At 55.0% G+C, this 18,838-nt stretch overlaps 1 protein-coding gene across 3 annotated transcripts in view; it reads right to left on the bottom strand.

The window, feature by feature from the left end:
- Nucleotides 1-18,838, bottom strand: part of PTPRN2 (protein tyrosine phosphatase receptor type N2) — a 709,963-nt gene that overhangs the window by 632,342 nt on the left and 58,783 nt on the right. Inside the window, exon 1 of one of the 3 annotated variants that reach the window (XM_032303992.1) lies at nucleotides 9,768-9,807. The exons of the other annotated variants lie outside the window; for them this stretch is intronic. Within the exon in view, the coding sequence (XP_032159883.1) occupies nucleotides 9,768-9,792 (25 nt within the window). The 5' untranslated portion in view covers nucleotides 9,793-9,807. Of the gene's footprint in view, nucleotides 1-9,767; nucleotides 9,808-18,838 lie in introns of those variants that run through there. 3 annotated transcript variants of the gene reach the window in all.

Genomic DNA, 18,838 nt, shown 5'->3' with positions numbered 1-18,838 from the left:
TCCCCCCGCGGTCTCAGGGCCCGGCGCACCCTCGGCCTCGAGACCCGCCGCCCCCGCCGCCGCGCGGTGGCCTCCACAGAGCGAGCCCGTGAGGCGGCCCGGGGGCCCCGAGCTCGCAGCCGCGAAGCCTCCGTTCGGACGGCGCGATCCACCCTGGCCGGGAAAACCAGGGCCGCGCCTGCACGTGCTCACCCTGCGCCTGACTGAGCGCCCGGAGGGCGGCTGCGGGGCGGGAGCGCCGGGCTCCTCACAGCCACACGCGTGCCGCGGGCCTCAGAGCGCACGCGCACTCGGACGGCCGCGCGCGCACTCGGACGGCCGCGCGCGCACTCGGACGGCCGCGCACACGCACTCGGACGGCCGCGCGCACACTCGGACGGCCGCGCACACGCACTCGGACGGCCGCGCGCACGCACTCGGACGGCCGCGCGCGCACTCGGACGGCCGCGCGCGCACTCGGACGGCCGCGCACACGCACTCGGACGGCCGCGCGCACACTCGGACGGCCGCGCACACGCACTCGGACGGCCGCGCGCACGCACTCGGACGGCCGCGCGCGCACTCGGACGGCCGCGCGCACGCACTCGGACGGCCGCGCGCGCACTCGGACGGCCGCGCGCGCACTCGGACGGCCGCGCACGCACTCGGACGGCCGCGCACACGCACTCGGACGGCCGCGCACACGCACTCGGACGGCCGCGCGCGCACTCGGACGGCCGCGCGCGCACTCGGACGGCCGCGCGCGCACTCGGACGGCCGCGCGCGCACTCGGACGGCCGCGCACACGCACACGCACGCTCGCGGACGCGCACGCTGGCCGCCGCGCGCTCTTGGTCAGACACGCGTTCCCTCCCGGTGTTCTCAGAATTCGACGGAGCCGGCGTCACCGTCTCGACGCGTCGCTCCTCTCGTCCCACCCGAACCCAACGAGGACACGCAGTCCCGCAGGAGCCCGACCAGCTCCCGCCGCCACCGCTCCCGAGCCACTCAGCAAGCGTCGGGGTTCTGCGGTGGAAACGGGCCGCGCGCGCGGGACCCCTGCCCCCCGCCGACCGGAACCGGCCCCACCACAGCCCCCCCACCCCCGGGGTGTCCCCGAGGCTGCGCCGCTGCGCAGAGGGGAGAGTGGCCTGAACGTCAAGGGCCGCAGCCCAGCAATCGCCGGCACCGCTGTCCCCCCACCGCAGGGGACTCCTCGCCCCCCGGGGTCGGCTCCCGGCCGCAGCGTCCGCAGAAGCAGCGCGACGGTCCCAGAGGTTCCGAGACGGAATAGCGGGAGAGAAGGACGGAAGCAAAATGAATTCTCTCCCGTAATCAAACGGGTTCCCTCCAGGCCGGCCTCGGGAGCAGGAGCAGGAGCTGTCCTTCCTGTCCAGCCAATGGGGGATTCTCAGAACCCACGGACTCTCCGGAAATGGTCTTAAAATTGAGAGCGAAAACGCTACTAACCCCAAAGCAGCTCAGTTTGCAGCCAGATACCACGATGACGGGTCCGACCTGCTCTTGGATTCTACCCAGACGCACGTGTATCAGGACTGGGTTATCTTTCCCAAAGGCGATTCCGCACAAGTAACAACGTCCTCCGTCGTCCCCTCTTCTCACTGGGCACCCCCAGATGTAAACGACAGCACAGCCTCACGACCCCCCACAGCCTGCTCCCAGGTTGCAGAAGAGGAAACCTGTGAGGAGGCTAGGGATGTGCCCACAGCTTGACCCAAAGCCGGTCCGTCTCTCCCCCGACACACACCTTCTGCACCACTGCAAGCTGCCGCAGGAAGAAGGGCGTTGTGGGTCCACACAGGAGTTCACCCGGGCAGACGGAGGCCGCATGGCCGGGCCAGCACAAGGACTTTACATGGTGGAGCTCCGTGTCCAGACACTCGGCCTGCAGCGCTCGGCCCTTCCACCCACCTCTGCCCACAGCTCGCTCTCCACTGGGGGCCTGGAACAGAACCAGCGACTGCACAGGCACACACGCCTGGAGGGAAGGAGAGCCCCCACCCCTGCACACTGCTACCTGAGCTGAAACCAAGAGGCAGATGCTTAACGGACCTCACCGGCCAGGTGCCCTCCCACCGCTACTCCCTTCACCACAAAACTCCCGCTGAGACAGTACCACTGGGCCCTGGCCTGCCTGTGGCTCTGTTCCTGGCCTCCACGCCCTTCCTCAGCTCCCAGGGGCCTCACAGAGCAGCCCCCACCCCAGCAGGAAGAGATGGGGGCCATGCAGAGCCAGCAGCTGGCGATGCCTGGACTCGGGTGGCTTCAGCCATAAGCACGCACTAAAGGCCTGGGCCGAGCATTTCTGCCCCAAGGCCCATCCTGCCGACAGCGACCAGGAGCAGACCCCAGGACAGCGACCCAAGGCACATCTCGGAGCAGACAGTGGAGAAAACGAAACCAACAATAGCCAACAGGCCCAGGAGGGGCAGGAAGGCCCCGCTGGCTGCACCGCAGGGGACCGAGAGCAGGCAGACATCATTTTCTTGTTAGTTTTTCATTTGGGTCTTGATTTGCTAAAATCTTTGTTCTCCGCTAACCCAGACCACTTCTCTTCTCCTGGGAGCTGACTCTTGGATCAGACATCTGAACAGCAACAGCCTGGAAGCTCCAGGAGGGCGCACGTGTGCAGGGCTTTACTCTGAAGGCCCGTGCTGGAGCCCAGTCATGAGTACCGGGAACACGCAGTGAGCGGACCAGACTGCTCAGCATAGCACAACCCCCCGCACAGGTGCAGACCTACAGGCCCTGGGGGGCCGTCCGCGGCGGGCCCGCACAGCTGGCAGGTGCCCGGCCAGCAAGGACAGCTCCTGGTTTGCAGGGCTCCCCAGTAACAGCGCAGGCCTGCAGCTGGGCACAAACCCCGGTCAGCTCCATGTAACTACTTCCAGGTGAACCTTCGCAGGTCCTGCACACCTTCACGTGCCTGTCCTTCCTCTGCCAGGACGTCCCGGCTCCCCTAAGAGTCCCTGCGGCACAGGAGGCACTCAGTACACCGGGTACGTACTGTGCGAGGAATCCCTTCTCTGCTTGTCGGGATAAGAAGCTGAGTAAGAACTCTCCGAGGCCCCAGCTCCCAAATGTGAGGGTCCACACCGCAGCAATCACATTCTCCCGGTTCAGCTACTCCTTTCACTGGAAAAGTGACATCAAAACAGCTAACGGCTACAAGATATCCGTCATTAACATGTTCCCCCTCATTCTGTGAAGCCTCGCCTCCCATGGGGCAAAACGCCCTGCGAGTATGCAGGGAGGCCCCGTGCCCTGACCTGGACTGGAACCTGCTGGACCTGGCCCACATGCTAAGCAGCAGCAGAAGCCCTCCTGCGAGTGGGCAGAGGTCTAGGGGGCGGCCGCCGGGTGCATGTTCTTCCTCCTGCAATGCGACCTCCAGGGTCTCTGGGTCAGACCTGCCACCGCGACCTCCGGGGTCTCCGGTTCAGGAGGGCAGCCCCTCCAGTGCCAGAGGAGCAGCTGCTGGGCTCGTCTCTGCCGGGGCAGGGAGAACACACGGCCCTGTGAACTGATGGCTACCTCACCCCCGCCCCTGCCAGCTACAGGAGCAGAAGGAAGTTCTAAATGAGGCACTAGACCCATGTGACAAAGGCCTGTAAGCCCCAGGTGACCTGAGCTGGCATGTGACGGAGGGAACCAGACTATCAGCCGGGGCTGGGCAAAGTCCAAGAAAGCTGTCACCCGGACACGTGCACCCGGGCTGTCTCCTGCCATCTCCACCAAGCGCGCATCCACCTTGAAGCCCGCTGGCCAGTGACGGCCCGCACTTGCAGTGACCAGCTAATCGCTGGGGCCAGCAGCAAGCGAGGCACCAGGAGTAACGTCCGTCCCCAGACTCCCCACCCACACCCCAGCGGGCAGAGCCACAACCAGAGTCACGTGAGCGCGAAGCGGGTGTCAGGAAGGACCCTCCAGTCCTCACAGCTGCCTCTGCAGGGGCTTCCTGCCCCAATGCCACCCTGCTGCGAGGGACCTACACGGGCTGCGTAGATCAGAGAACATATGGCAGCCGGCTGGCTGGCTCGGGCAGCGGGGCACACGACTCGGTCTCACACACTCGGGCCCCGCATTAGGCTTGGGGTTCACTTAGAAAATACGCACACACACAGCAAAGTTAGATGAAGGAGCCTTCCTTCCCCGCCGTGCCCTGCTGACTTCCACGGGAGCCCTCCCGGGACAACCTAGACAGACACCCCTGCCCACATCCCGGCTGATGGCACATGCTCTGCTGTCCGTGGTACTGACTGGCTCTGTCCCCGCTTGTCCGCGCCTTAGACAGAGCAGCTGTGCCTCAGCCCACAGGCCCCAGGTCCAGCTCCCGCATCGGATCCCGACAGCCAATGGCGAGTTTTTATCAACGTAGCTCCAATGCCAGAGTTTACCAAACAGTGACGGCCAGCAAAGCTGCTGACCAGGCTCCCCTAGCGTACAGCACGAAGGGCTATAAAAACCTGAGGTTTGGGAATTACATTAAATTATTTCCTTCCAGGCACTGCATTAGCAAAGAAACAGAAGGTGTGAGCTTTGAAGAGATATTTTTTTAAAAGTCACCTTCATTTTCTCTTGCTACAACAAAAGAACTTTATTTAAAAAAATTTTTTTACAGACACGGGTGCTAGAAAAGGCTCTTTAGTTAACTGTACAGAAATGAAAAGAATGAATAAACAACAACAGCATCAAAGACCTCCGAACAGTGACACACTGACAAAACAAGGCCCTCCAAACTGAAGCCGAATCTGAAAGCCCTGCTCTTCCCTGTCCGAGGATCCCCCTCCCGCTGCCTGGCTCTTCCCGGACGAGGATGGCGGACCAGCGCTGCATCTTAGCGTCCATCCAGAGTGCGGACGTGGCGGCCTGGCTCCGCCTCCTGGAGGGTGCACAGCCTTGCCCAAGCCCCGCTTTGGCTCCGTCCTCTCCTCCGCGAGTGGGGTCAGCTCCCCACACTAGCAGTTGTGGGGATAAACTGCCCGGCGGGGCCTGGCACGCCGTCTCACCATCGCAGCTCTCAGCAACACCGTGCCGCAGGCACAGACCCACACAACCACGAATTCCCGACCCCCACTGCAGTGCTCCCCAACATTTCTATCAGACCAAAAGCAAAAATGCGCTTCCTCAGACAGGGTATCCAAGCAGGGACAGAAAGCCGTTTCCACCTCAAGAACTGCTTCTTTCGGAATAAGACCTCAACGGCTGGCGAGCGTTTAAAAAGCCTCAGCCCAGGGGCTGGGGTGCCGCCAGCCTGCACTTCCAGGAGCAGGGACGAGCCCCCAAACCAGAGCTCAAGACACCGGACGAGCCCCCAAACCAGTGCTCTGACACCCCCATCTCAGCAGCAGGTGCCACAGGGTACGACACTCTATTTCCTTCCCCCAAGATCCCGGGTTAAAGCTGTGATCCTGATTTCACAGACAAAAGGGCAAAAGAGAGGAGGAAGAGAAGAAGGGAGGGCGGAGAGAGGGCACCAGAAGGGCGCGGGGAGCGTCTGGAGGTTTGTGCTTTCCTAGCAGGAGGGCTTCTACCCATCATGTTCATCCAGTGGGACAGAAACCCCACCCGCAGCAGTGACCCCTGCTCTCCCAGGGCAGAAACCGCAATGCAGGACCCCAGTCATCTGCGAGAGGAAGAAGACAGCCCTGGGAGCACAGGGGTGTCTGAGACCGGCTGTCAAGACTGGTGTGCGCTACTCAGGGCACGAGGGCCGCATGGCAGCCGCCCAGGAGCGACCAAGAGCCGAGCACGCAGCAAACGCTCCTCAGTCTGTTGGCTCCAGGCTCCGCCGTGGCTGGGTCTCCTTAATTTCTCCTTCTGCTGTTCAATTATCAGCGTCTAGAAAAGCTACCAACCGATTTCGTTTCTGAAGACTTACTGAATTCACTTATGAGTTCTAGTGGTTTCTCAGAGGAATCTTTGGTTTTCTATTCATAGTATCACGTCATCTGCAAATGCTGGAAGTTTTACTCCTTCCTCACCGATCCAAGTGCCTTTTGTGTCTTCCTGATGTCTGATGGCTGAGGCCAGGGGCTCCAGTCCTGTGCTGAATAAAAGTGGGGAGAGTGGCCCTCGTCTTGTTCCTGACCGTAGGGGGAACGTTCTCTGTTTTCCCCACCGAGGCAGACGTTGGCTCTGGGTTCGTCATGGATGGCCTGTGTGAAGCTGAGGTGTGCTCCCTCTGGACCTGCTCCATTAAGGGATTTTACCAGGAATAGATGTTGTACTTTGTCCAGTGCTTTTTTTATACTGATTTTACATTTACATTTACATTTTAGATGATCATATGATTTTGATCCTTTTTCTTACTGACGGGAAGTATCATGTTGACTGTTTGGCAAGCATTAGAACTTCCCCTGCAACCCAGAACCAGACCCCACCGGGTCGTGGTGAATGATGCTATTACTGTACTGCTAGATCGGGTTTGCTAATATTTTATTGAGAATTTTTGCATTTATGTTTGTCAGACATACTGGCCTATATTTTGCTTTTTTGTGGTGTCTTCATCTGGTTTTGGTGTTAGGGTAATGCTGGCTTCATAAAATGATTCTGGAAGTTTTCCTTCCTCTTGTAGTTTTGGAATCATTTAGGAAGAACAGGTATTACCTCTTCTTTAATCGTTCAGCAGAATTCGCCTGTGAGGCCATCTGGACTTGGACTTTTATTTTTGGGGAGTTTTTAATTACTGATTCAATTTCATTGCTGGTAATTGGTCTGCCCAAATTCGTTATGTCTCCTGCTTCAGTTCTGGTAGATTATATGATTCTGGGGACCCACCCGTCTCTTCTGGGTTGTGCAGTTTGTTGGTGTGTCGTTCTCCCAATGTTCTCCTACAAGCCTCTGCGCCTCTGCGGTGTCTGTCGCTACTCCTCTCTCATTTCTGATTCTGAGCCCTCGCTCATTTATTTACTTACCTGAGTCTGGCTAGAGGCTTATCAATTTTCAGAGAACCAGCTCCTGGTTTCATTGATCTGTTCTATTGGTTTCTGGTTTCTATTCCATTTATTTCTCCTCTACTCTTTGTTCTTTCCCTCCCTCTGCTGGGCTTGGCTTGGGCTGGGTCAGACCTGGCATTTGCCAGAGATGCAGTAGCACCGAACTGTGGCACTTCCCCGTGTGGTCCCTGAGAAGAGTCAGACCAGCTGCCTGCCCCAGCCCAGCCCTGAGGCCGCAGTCAGACCCGTGCGTGTGGTCGTCCGAGGGGGGCAGGACTCACTCCCGAGCAGTGCTGGCCCCCAGTGGGGCTGCCCACATGCTCCCAGGCTTCTGACCACTGTGGATGAGAGTGTCCTGCAGGGGCAGGCCCGCGGGAGAGAGCAGGGGCAGGCCGTGGGGTACAGTGAGGCCTGCACCTGTCCGCTGTGGGGAGGACGTCTGCCGCCACCTGAGAAAACCCCGGCCCCGGCCAGGACGGAGGGGGCACGCTGAGAGCAGCACGCGGGAGAGGGGCTCACCGGCAGCCCGCCGAGTGGAGAGCGTTGGTGCTGTACTGGTCCCAGCTGGTGTCCGGGTCCTCTGGTCTGGGGGCTGGGGAAGGGAACCAGCCCTTTGGTTCTTGGAGAAGTCTCCCAAAGACCCCCACCCTCCACATATGCTCTGAGACTGGGGAGTCAGTCTCCCTCCCGCAGGCCCGGGGGTCGCGCAAACTGTCGCTGCTGTGTCGCATCTCAGTGGTGCTGTTTGTGGGGGCTTAGGGACGGGAACTCTGCTTCCTCTAGCCCTGCTCCCCCAGCGTGGAGCCTGCTCGCTTTCGAAGTTCCAGGTGTGGACTGTCCAGCCTGGTTTTCAAAGCCAAATGTTGCGGGGATTTGTCCTTCTCGTGTGGGCGCCCATGCCTGGAGGGCCTGGTGCCGAGTGCCTGCTCTCCCTCTCGGCGCCCACAGGGTTTCTCCCTTCCACACACAGCCCAGGGTCCATCTGGCTCCCACCTCAACGCCGTCCTTCCTACCCTCTTCAGTGGGGCCTCTTCTCTGGGGAAAGCGGAAGTCTGTTCTGCCAGTCATTTTCTGGGTTGGTTACACCGCGTGGGTGTTATTTAGTCATATGCGGGGACAAGGTGAGGTGAGCCTAGGGCCCTCCAACTCCATCACCTTCCCTGGAAGTCCCGCATAAGAATTTTGTCAGAGAATAAGAAAGACTAGTGTTAGGAAAAATCTGAGGTGATTCAAACATACCCTTTTTTGTAGTCTTTAACTTGTTACCTTTCAGTGCTCCTGCATCTCACTATACACTGTGGATGACGATTAAATGACAGAACCAAGGAAAGGGAATTAAAATTGTGTCATAGTAAAAGTCACCTCAGCAATTAGCGACCCAACTGGCAATAATATCCCGTAGGACACACGCCCTAGCGCGTTGAAAAGTATGGTCCAGAAACGGGGGGACATCAGACACGTTTGGAAAAAATGTGAGTTGAAATTTAACAGGATTTTCCTCTGCAGGACTTCTCAGAACTTCAATGCTGCAAAAGGTCGTTCTTTCTTCTAAGAAAGGGGAACCCTCCTGCACTGTTGGTGGGAATGCAAGCTGGTGCAGCCACTCTGGAACACAGCATGGAGGGTCCTCAAAAAGCTGAAACTAGAGCTGCCCTACAACCCAGAAATTGCATTGTATTTATCCTAAAGATACACATGTAGTGATCCGAAGGGGCACGTGCACCCAAATGTTCATAGCAGCAACGTCCACAGTAGCCAAACTATGGAAAGAACCAGGATGTCCATCAACAGATGAATGGGTAAAGAAGATGTGGTTCACATGTACACAATGGAATACTATGCAGCCATCAGAAGAAATGAAATCTTGCCATTTGCGACAACATGGGTGGAACCAGAGGGTATCATGTTGAGCAAAATAAGTCATTCAGAGAAAGACAATTGTCATATGATCTCCGCGATATGAGGAAGGTGAGAAGACAGAATATCACAGAGGAAGGGAGGGAAAAATGAAACCAGATGAACCCAGCGAGGGAGACAAACCACAGGAGACTCTTAGTCTCAGGAAACAAACTGAGGGCTGCTGGGGGGGACGGTGGGGGGCAGGGATGGGGTGGCTGGGGAGGGACACTGGGGAGGGCATGTGCTGTGGTCAGTGCTGTGAACTGTGTAAGACTGATGAGCCACAGACCGTACCCTTGAAACAAATAATACATTGTACGTTAATTAAAAATAATAAATAAATAAAAGAAGGTCCTACAGGTGATGTCTGCCAAAGTACTTGAAAAGCAACCCTTCACCACACGGTACCCAGTGGGACAGAGGAAACTAGACCACAGAATGACAATAAAGATGTAGAAATCATCCTGCCTCAGGGATTCTCGGACTCGAGCACCAGAAGACTTGTTAAACGCGGCTGCTGGGCCCACTCCTGGTTTATGACTTAGTAGACGCAGGGTAGGGCCTGAGACTCTTCAATGCTAACAAGTTTCTGGGAATGCTGGACCCCATTCCCAGCACGGCTAGTTAGAAGTAAAACGTTGGTATCCCTGCTGCTAACCCCAAACAACCCAAGGTCAAGGTTTTGTTCTTTCAAGTCTCCCACATCCCAGGTCTAGGAGGCAGGAGTCCTGGAAGAGATCAGATTTGCTTCAAACCGTGGGGTTCCCCTCTACCTCCAGCAGGAGCACACCAGCCCCTCTTGGTTTGTGGGACACGGCACAGCTGCGAGCTCTGGACAGATGCCCAAGGAGAAGGTTCCATGGCTGAAGAAGCTACACCTGCCTCCCAAAGGGACCCCATCTGTGGTCAGCCACCCACCAGTGGACACACCGGCGCAGCCAGAAACATCACTCATGACCAAGGAGGCAACTCGTGTTGGGGCAGCTCTGAATATTTTGAGGTTTTAGTCCACTGAGCAGAAGTTTGTCTCCTAGAAGCTCCCGTCACAGACCCTGACGGTACTTGGCATTTCACAGAGCAAAGCTTCTCCCTCTTGAAATGAGGCAACAAACTGCCCCACAGAGCGATGAGCCCACGTGATCGCTCGGTGAACGCCTGCTCCTGCGCTGTCCCCGCCTCCCGCAGGACAGACTCTCGAACGTTCAGACTTGCTCTTTGCCTCAACGCCGCAGCTCTTTCCTACGATACGGTTTCAGACCACTCTGCCCGTCTGAGCTCCCTGCTCTCAACACCACCAGGCTCTTGCGGATCCACACTTAGATGGGAGGCACATGGCAGAATTAAACGGGGGTGGGGGGCACGGCCACCTGCGTGACAGACATTCTTCTCCCTTGTCTGGACTCTCCCTCCTACCACGGGGGCCGGAGTCCATCGGGCTGCCCGGAGGTCAGCGAGAGGACTCAAGTCCAGCCGATTCTGGCGCACAAACCATGGCCTTACGTCCTTGTAAACGAAGAGTTCCTGGAACACAGCCCACCCACCTGCGTACATCTCGTGTACGGCGGCTTCTGTCCTGCCACCGCAGAGCTCCGGAGTTGGGGCAGAGCGGAGGAGCCTGAAGAACGCGGTCTATTTATAGAAAAACGCAGCTGCCCGGCTTGATAGGAGAGCAGTTGCTCACAGGCACAAGAGGGGGTTAGAAACTGGGCTTGGAGAAATGGGCAGGATCTAAAATAAGATCCCACCAGAAAAGGGCCACCACCACCACAGCCCCAGGACACAGCTGCCTTCGGTGGCTCTGCAGCCGCCAGGTCCACCACCATCCACCACCATGCTCCTGAGTCCCTCCTCGCGGCTCTGGCTCAGAGTGTCAGTGGAGCGTGAGACCGGCCTCGCCCACAGCACGGGGCTCCAGGGGCAGCCACGCACCCCAAACCTGCGCTTCACCCCTGAAGAGTGCTGAGCCTCTCCAGGGCCCCATCACACCACGGGCTCTGACTTCACAGGAGAACACAAGCTGTTTCTTCTCAGATCACAGCGGACCCTCCTCCCACAGCCCGGACCGTCCTGGACCACTGCATCACCAACCGCCCGACCCCAAGATCTGGACTCTACCTCGTTCTCTTGCGGGCACACATTCCTACTTGACCCCGCTTCTAGCCTACATGTTTCTGGAGTCCCAGCTGTGCCGCCCGTGCAGATTCAACAACCAGATCTTCCCGTCTGCATCTGAGTCGCGGCTACCTCCCTGCAGGGGGCTGGAGAGCAGCAAGGCTGGCTGAGAGCGGCGCGAAAAGAGGGAGGAAAGGAAGTCTGGAGAGGAGGGGGCGCTGCAGGACAGAGCTCGCTGCCCCCCACCACGTCGGCCTTTTCCTAAACGGAAGCATCCCTTCCCTGCATTCCTCTGAAGAGAGCGAGCAGGGCACTGGGGTGATAAGAAAACAGACATGATGGCACCGAACCCCAAAACCCACCCTGAAGCGCTGGCAGAGCTCTGGCTCAGAAACAGAAGGTGCGCGAGGCCAGTCACGTGCCCGTGGACAAAGCACGCGTTCTCTCTGCACCGGTTTACTTGGAGTAAGACTATGGTTGGGAATTTCTCACATCATAAATGCCTAGAAAATTAAGAAAATGCAGAAAATCACAAGAAGAAAATAATACTCGTTACCTCTTCATCCAAAGCTAACTTCCCTCTTTTTTTTTTTACCTTTTTTTTTAATAATTTTTTATTTTTTATAAACATATATTTTTATCCCCGGGGTACAGGTCTGTGAATCGCCAGGTTTACACACTTCACAGCACTCACCATAGCACATACCCTCCCCAATGTCCAAAACCCCACCCCCTTCTCCCAACCCCCCTCCCCCCAGCAACCCTCAGTTTGTTTTGTGAGATTAAGAGTCACTTGTGGTTTGTCTCCCTCCCAATCCCTTCTTGTTTCATTGATTCTTCTCCTACCCACTTAAGCCCCCATGTTGCATCACCACTTCCTCATATCAGGGAGATCATATGATAGTTGTCTTTCTCTGCTTGACTTATTTCGCTAAGCATGATACCCTCTAGTTCCATCCATGTTGTCGCAAATGGCAAGATTTCATTTCTTTTGATGGCTGCATAGTATTCCATTGTGTATATATACCACATCTTCTTGATCCATTCATCTGTTGATGGACATCTAGGTTCTTTCCATAGTTTGGCTATTGTGGACATTGCTGCTATAAACATTCGGGTGCATGTGCCCCTTTGGATCACTACGTTTGTATCTTTAGGGTAAATACCCAATAGTGCAATTGCTGGGTCATAGGGCAGTTCTATTTTCAACATTTTGAGGAAACTCCATGCTGTTTTCCAGAGTGGCTGCACCAGCTTGCATTCCCACCAACAGTGTAGGAGGGTTCCCCTTTCTCCGCATCCTCGCCAGCATCTGTCATTTCCTGACTTGTTGATTTTAGCCATTCTGACTGGTGTGAGGTGATATCTCATTGGGGTTTTGATTTGTATTTCCCTGATGCCGAGTGATATGGAGCACTTTTTCATGTGTCTGTTGGCCATCTGGATGTCTTCTTTGCAGAAATGTCTGTTCATGTCCTCTGCCCATTTCTTGATTGGATTATTTGTTCTTTGGGTGTTGAGTTTGCTAAGTTCTTTATAGATTCTGGACACTAGTCCTGATATGTCATTTGCAAATATCTTCTCCCATTCTGTCAGTTGTCTTTTGATTTTGTTAACTGTTTCCTTTGCTGTGCAAAAGCTTTTGATCTTGATGAAATCCCAATAGTTCATTTTTGCCCTTGCTTCCCTTGCCTTTTGCGTTGTTCCTAGGAAGATGTTGCTGCGGTTGAGGTCAAAGAGGTTGCTGCCTGTGTTCTCCTCAAGGATTTTGATGGATTCCTTTCGCACATTGAGGTCCTTCATCCATTTTGAGTCTATTTTCGTGTGTGGTGTAAGGAAATGGTCCAATTTCATTTTTCTGCATGTGGCTGTCCAATTTTCCCAGCACCATTTATTGAAGAAGCTGTCTTTTTTCCATTGGACATTCTTTCCTGCTTTGTCGAAGATTAGTTGACTGTAGAGTTGAGGGTCTATTTCTGGGCTCTCTATTCTGTTCCATTGATCTATGTGTCTGTTTTTGTGCCAGTACCATGCTGTCTTGATGACGACAGCTTTGTAATAGAGCTTGAAGTCCGGAATTGTGATGCCACCAACGTTGGCTTTCTTTTTCAATATCCCTTTGGCTATTCGAGGTCTTTTCTGGTTCCATATAAATTTTAGAATTATTTGTTCCATTTCTTTGAAAAAGATGGATGGTACTTTGATAGGAATTGCATTAAATGTGTAGATTGCTTTAGGTAGCATAGACATTTTCATAATATTTATTCTTCCAATCCAGGAGCATGGAACATTTTTCCATTTCTTTGTGTCTTCCTCAATTTCTTTCATGAGTACTTTATAGTTTTCTGAGTATAGATTCTTAACCTCTTTGCTTAGGTTTATTCCTAGGTATCTTATGGTTTGGGGTACAATTGTAAATGGGATTGACTCCTTAATTTCTCTTTCTTCTGTCTTGTTGGTGTAGAGAAATGCAACTGATTTCTGTGCATTGATTTTATATCCTGACTCTTTACTGAATTCCTGTACAAGTTCTAGCCGTTTTGGATTGGAGTCTTTTGGGTTTTCCACAAATAGTATCATATCATCTGCGAAGAGTGATAATTTGACTTCTTCTTTGCCGATTTGGATGCCTTTAATTTCCTTTTGTTGTCTGATTGCTGAGGCTAGGACTTCTAGTACTATGTTGAATAGCAGTGGTGATAATGGACATCCCTGCCGTGTTCCTGATCTTAGCGGAAAAGCTTTCAGTTTTTCTCCATTGAGAATGATATTTGCGGTGGGTTTTTCATAGATGGCTTTGATGATATTGAGGTATGTGCCCTCTATCCCTACACTTTGAAGAGTTTTGATCAGGAAGGGATGCTGTACTTTGTCAAATGCTTTTTCAGCATCTATTGAGAGTATCATATGGTTCTTCTTCTTTCTTTTATTGATGTGTTGTATCACATTGATTGATTTGCAGATGTTGAACCAACCTTGCAACCCTGGAATAAATCCCACTTGGTCGTGGTGAATAATCCTTTTAATGTACTGTTGAATCCTATTGGCTAGTATTTTGGTGAGAATTTTCGCATCTGTATTCATCAAGGATATTGGTCTATAGCTCTCTTTTTTGATGGGATCCTTGTCTGGTTTTGGGATCAAGGTGATGCTGGCCTCATAAAATGAGTTTGGAAGTTTTCCTTCCATTTCTATTTTTTGGAACAGTTTCAGGAGAATAGGAATTAGTTCTTCTTTAAATGTTTGGTAGAATTCCCCCGGGAAGCCGTCTGGCCCTGGGCTTTTGTTTGTTTGGAGATTTTTAATGACTGTTTCAATCTCCTTACTGGTTATGGGTCTGTTCAGGCTTTCTATTTCTTCCTGGTTCAGTTGTGGTAGTTTGTATGTCTCTAGGAATGCATCCATTTCTTCCAGATTGTCAAATTTGTTGGCGTAGAGTTGTTCATAGTATGTTCTTATAATAGTTTGTATTTCTTTGGTGTTAGTTGTGATCTCTCCTCTTTCATTCATGATTTTATTTATTTGGGTCCTTTCTCTTTTCTTTTTGATAAGTCTGGCCAGCGGCTTATCAATTTTATTTATTTTTTTTTTAAAGATTTTATTTATTTATTTGACAGAGAGAGATCACAAGTAGGCAGAGAGGCAGGCAGAGAGAGAGAGAGGAGGAAACAGGCTCCCTGCTGAGCAGAGAGCCCGATGTGGGACTCGATCTCAACACCCTGAGATCATGACCTGAGCCGAAGGCAGCGGCTTAACCCACTGAGCCACCCAGGCGCCCGTTTTTATTAAATCTTTCAAAGAACCAGCTCCTAGTTTCGTTGATTTGCTCTATTGTTTTTTTGGTTTCTATTTCATTGATTTCTACTCTGATCTTTATGATTTCTCTTCTCCTGCTGGACTTAGGGTTTCTTTCTTGTTCTTTCTCCAGCTCTTTTAGGTGTAGGGTTAGGTTGTGTACCTGAGACCTTTCTTGTTTCTTGAGAAAGGCTTGTACCGCTATTTATTTTCCTCTCAGGACTGCCTCTCAGTCACTTCCCTGTATTGTAAACAATTCCAGACTTGTCATTTCTCACCATCGTAAATTTCAATCACTACAAAATAATTAATTTTACAAACATCCATCGATATTTAACCGATTCCCTCTTGAAGTAACCTTACATGGTTTCCAATCTTTCCCCTTTAGAAATCGTGCTACAATCAGCGATCCTGGGTTTCGGGCCTCAGAGAGATCTCCGGTTCTGTCCCAGGATAAATCCTTACAAAGTGAGCTCCAGGGGCACCAGGCCGGCTCCATGGGTAGAACACGTGACTCTTGACCTCAGGGTTGTGGGTTTGAGCCGCACACTGGGTGTAGAGGTTACTTAAAAATAAAATCTAAAAAAAAAAGACTCCAGATTTTTTCAGGTGTTCTGTGTTAAGATTTTAGGAAAGTGTTTACAAATTGCCTCTCACCAACATGCATGTGCCTTGGAACCTCAGCTTCTGGGTCTGTGAAAGGGTTAAATATCGCCCCTCCTTATGTCATAGGGACGCTGGGAGAACCCAGAGACATAGCAGGGGTTGAAACATCTTACAAAAGGAGGCATGCAGGAGGACTGTTAGTCCCACGTCCCTCTGGGACACTGCCCTCCTGTTCTGTCCCTCCTCCATCATGGGGGCATGAATCTGAAACATCAGCAGTCAAAAAATGTAAATAATAGAAAATAAGCTCAAAAGGCAGTCCGGGCAGAATGAAAGCACGTTCTAGGGTCTTAACCCAACTTAACGCACATCCTGAACTGCCGAGACAGGTTGAAGGCTTGGCCCTGTGCACTCTGCAGAATTCTCTCTGCTGACTGGTTCCTAACGTTCTCTGGCTAACGTTGATGCCTGTCGATCTGCAGGGGACACTGCAGGGATGTCCCAATCGTCCTGCTTGCTACAGAGGCGGTGCTGGTCTCATGAGGCCACAACAACCATCAGGAGGTAAAGCCCAGAAGAGCAGACGTGCACTCTCCACCTGAGAGCACGTCTTCCTGCACCTACCTCTGCTTGGACCATGTCGCTGCCAAGCTGGGCAGTGAGATGAGGAAGAGCCAGAGAACAGACTGGAAAGGGAGGGAGAAGCAGGGACAGCAGGGGGTGCCCCCGGTGACCCCGAAACCCTCCCCAGCCTCTGGGCCTCAGTGATTTCACCTGTAAATGTGGACAAACTAGAGCAGGGTCCGGGGGCATCGGGGACATAACGGTGGAGCTGAAAGACACTGGCACACGGCGGCACCCAAGAAGCAGCAGCTCCAACTGTCCCATGTGTCCTACGCTGCCTCGGGTGCAACAGATGCGTCCCCACACGCGGGGACGAGGGGCCAGGCAGGGCCTGCAGACGGCCAGCAGGGTTAGAGATGGGCTGTTAGGAGATGTCCCTCAAAAGACACATGGATGGAGACGATGTGGTTCATATACTCAACAGGATGACACGCAGCCATCAGAAAGGGTGAACACCCACCGTTCACACCAACACGGACGGGGCTGGAGGGGCTTATGCTGAGTGAAAGAAGTCGGGCAGAGCAAGACAGTTACACGGTTTCACTCACGTGCGGAGCGTCAGAAACGGAGCAGATGATCCTAGGGGAAGCGAAAACTAAAAGGGAAGAAATCAGAGCGGGAGTCGAACCACGAGAGACGCTGGACTCTGGGAAACAAACAGGGTTGCGGGGGGCTGGGGTCACTGGGGACGGCCATGAAGGAGGACACCTGCTGTGATGGGCGCTGGGCGCTACGCAGAGCGGATACGTGACTGAACACTACATCTGGAACTAACGATACTCTATAAGCTGGAGAACTGAATTTAAGTTTAAAAAAAAAAGAAATAAAGGAACTATGAGGTCAACACCGACCAGAAGAAAGTCACGGCCGTTGGGTCCCTGACCCAGCTCCGTGCCCTTTCGCCGCGGTTACTGGGTCCGACGGCAGCACTCCGTCCCGCGTGCTGCCTCCCCCCCACTCTGGAACTCCGTGGAAGCCGGAAACCCTGCAAGAGCTCACCCTGTACGTGACAAGCGGGACAGGACGTCCCGAGGATGGCAGTGAGGACAATGGCCGCAGCAGGCGCTGAGAAGGACCTGCTTCCTGACCAGCTTCCAGGCACACCTCCTGACACCCCTCGCACAGCCCGCGGGCCCCACTAGCTGACCTGCTTTGGCCCCACAACGGGGTGGACTGGGGGAATGCCAAGTCTGGGTCCAGGCCACAGAAGGCCTGCGCACTCTCGGAAGGCCCTCTTCCCACCATCACCACGGGAAGGACGCCTGCTCCGGCCTGCGGTGACGGGACGAAGAGGGGAGACACGTGGGCAGACCCCCGAGGCAGACACAAAACAGCTGAGACCCCAAAGAAATAATGACTTACTGCGTTAAGTCTCGGGGGCTCCGTACGGCTCAGTGACCGACACGCGGACTCCCACTCTCACAGGCGGGCAGAGCAGAAAGCGCTCGCGTGTCCGGCTGAGGGACGCCGCCGCACAGTGGCCCGGAAGGAGGCGGCGCGGGAAGCGGCGAGAAGGTGGGGCCCGGCCCTGGAGAGGGACGGGCGCTCCGGCGAGACCCCGCGCGGCAGACGGCACTCTGTGGGAAACGGGTGGGCATGTGGGGGGCTCAGGACCCTCCTGGCGACACCCACAACGGGCAGAAGCAGGAAGCCGGGCCGCAGCACCTTTCCCAAGCTCTGGAGGGAGGGAAAGCGCCTCCTCGCCGTCCGGGAAGACTCGGCTGGTGCGCGGCGGGGCCGCGGGGCCGTGGGAAGGAGGCGCAGAGGAGAGGCCGGTCTGGGCCACGAGGAAGGAGGAAGACGCTGGGGGTCAAGGTGACGTGGGGTTCTGACTCAGCAACAGGACGACGCAGGAGGAGGAGGAGGAGGCGGTGAGGGCCTGGCTCCGTTCGCTGGGGGGTGAAGGACCAGGTCACTGAGGAGGCGACGCCAAGGACACGGGGAAAACGTGAGCCCCAGGAGAGGTGGGACGAGGCCAGAACGGGGGCTGGGGTGGGCGTGGGTGAAGGGGGAGGGGGAGCAGGGAGCCAGGGGCCGGGAGAGCGAGTGACGGTCAGCCAGGCGGTCCCAAGCACCTTCCACCGCAGAAGCCGCAAGCAAAGGGCCAGAGACGGCCTTTCCTCCCGGGAGCTCGCCCAGGGCTGGTTACCGGGATCCTCGGGGAAAGCCTGCAGCCATCACGACCTTCCTGTCCGAGTGGCTCGATCCTGGGATGCGGGCGCACGGACTCCTCCTCCAGGCACAGAAACAGGACCGAGCCACGTGTGCATCCCGACTCTCCCATGGGAGCTTGCACACCCCCCGGAGGCACAACCACAAGGCAGGGAGTCGGTTCTGCGAGTCACCTCAGGCTCGGGTGGAACGTCACATCCAAGCCCGTTTCCCCTTTCTATTGACCAGAGCTCAAACCCCGAGGCAGGGCCAGCGTCCTGTGCAGCCGCAGGGGGCAGGAACACGCCCGCACGCCCGCGGGAATGTCCACACTCCAACACACTTACCTCCCCCTTTCCAGCCTCCACAGGTCCGTTCACGTCTGTATCATGGGTCGTGCGGGCAACACCCTCCGGGAAGAGGGGACACTCCAGCCTGTACCCAGCAGGCGGCAAAGACACTGTGATGAGCCCCTTCCTCGGTCTGGGGGTGGCAGGCTGGCCTGAGGCCCCAGGGCCCCACCCAGCAGAGACTCGAAGGTGGCACGCCAGCTGAGGCGCCCACAGGCTTGCCCGGGAGAAACCCAGGTGACGTGCCATGCTCTTGGCTCCACGCCTGGGGGTGCTCCGGGCAATTATATGCACCTTAAACTGGACTTCCACTCGCAAGCATTTACTCACGGTCCTTTACAGACAAACACGATGAAACACGGT

The sequence above is a fragment of the Mustela erminea genome, chromosome 11 (assembly GCF_009829155.1).
Source record: "Mustela erminea isolate mMusErm1 chromosome 11, mMusErm1.Pri, whole genome shotgun sequence".
Lineage (NCBI taxonomy): Eukaryota > Metazoa > Chordata > Mammalia > Carnivora > Mustelidae > Mustela > Mustela erminea.
This window is presented reverse-complemented; position numbering and strand designations above follow the sequence as displayed.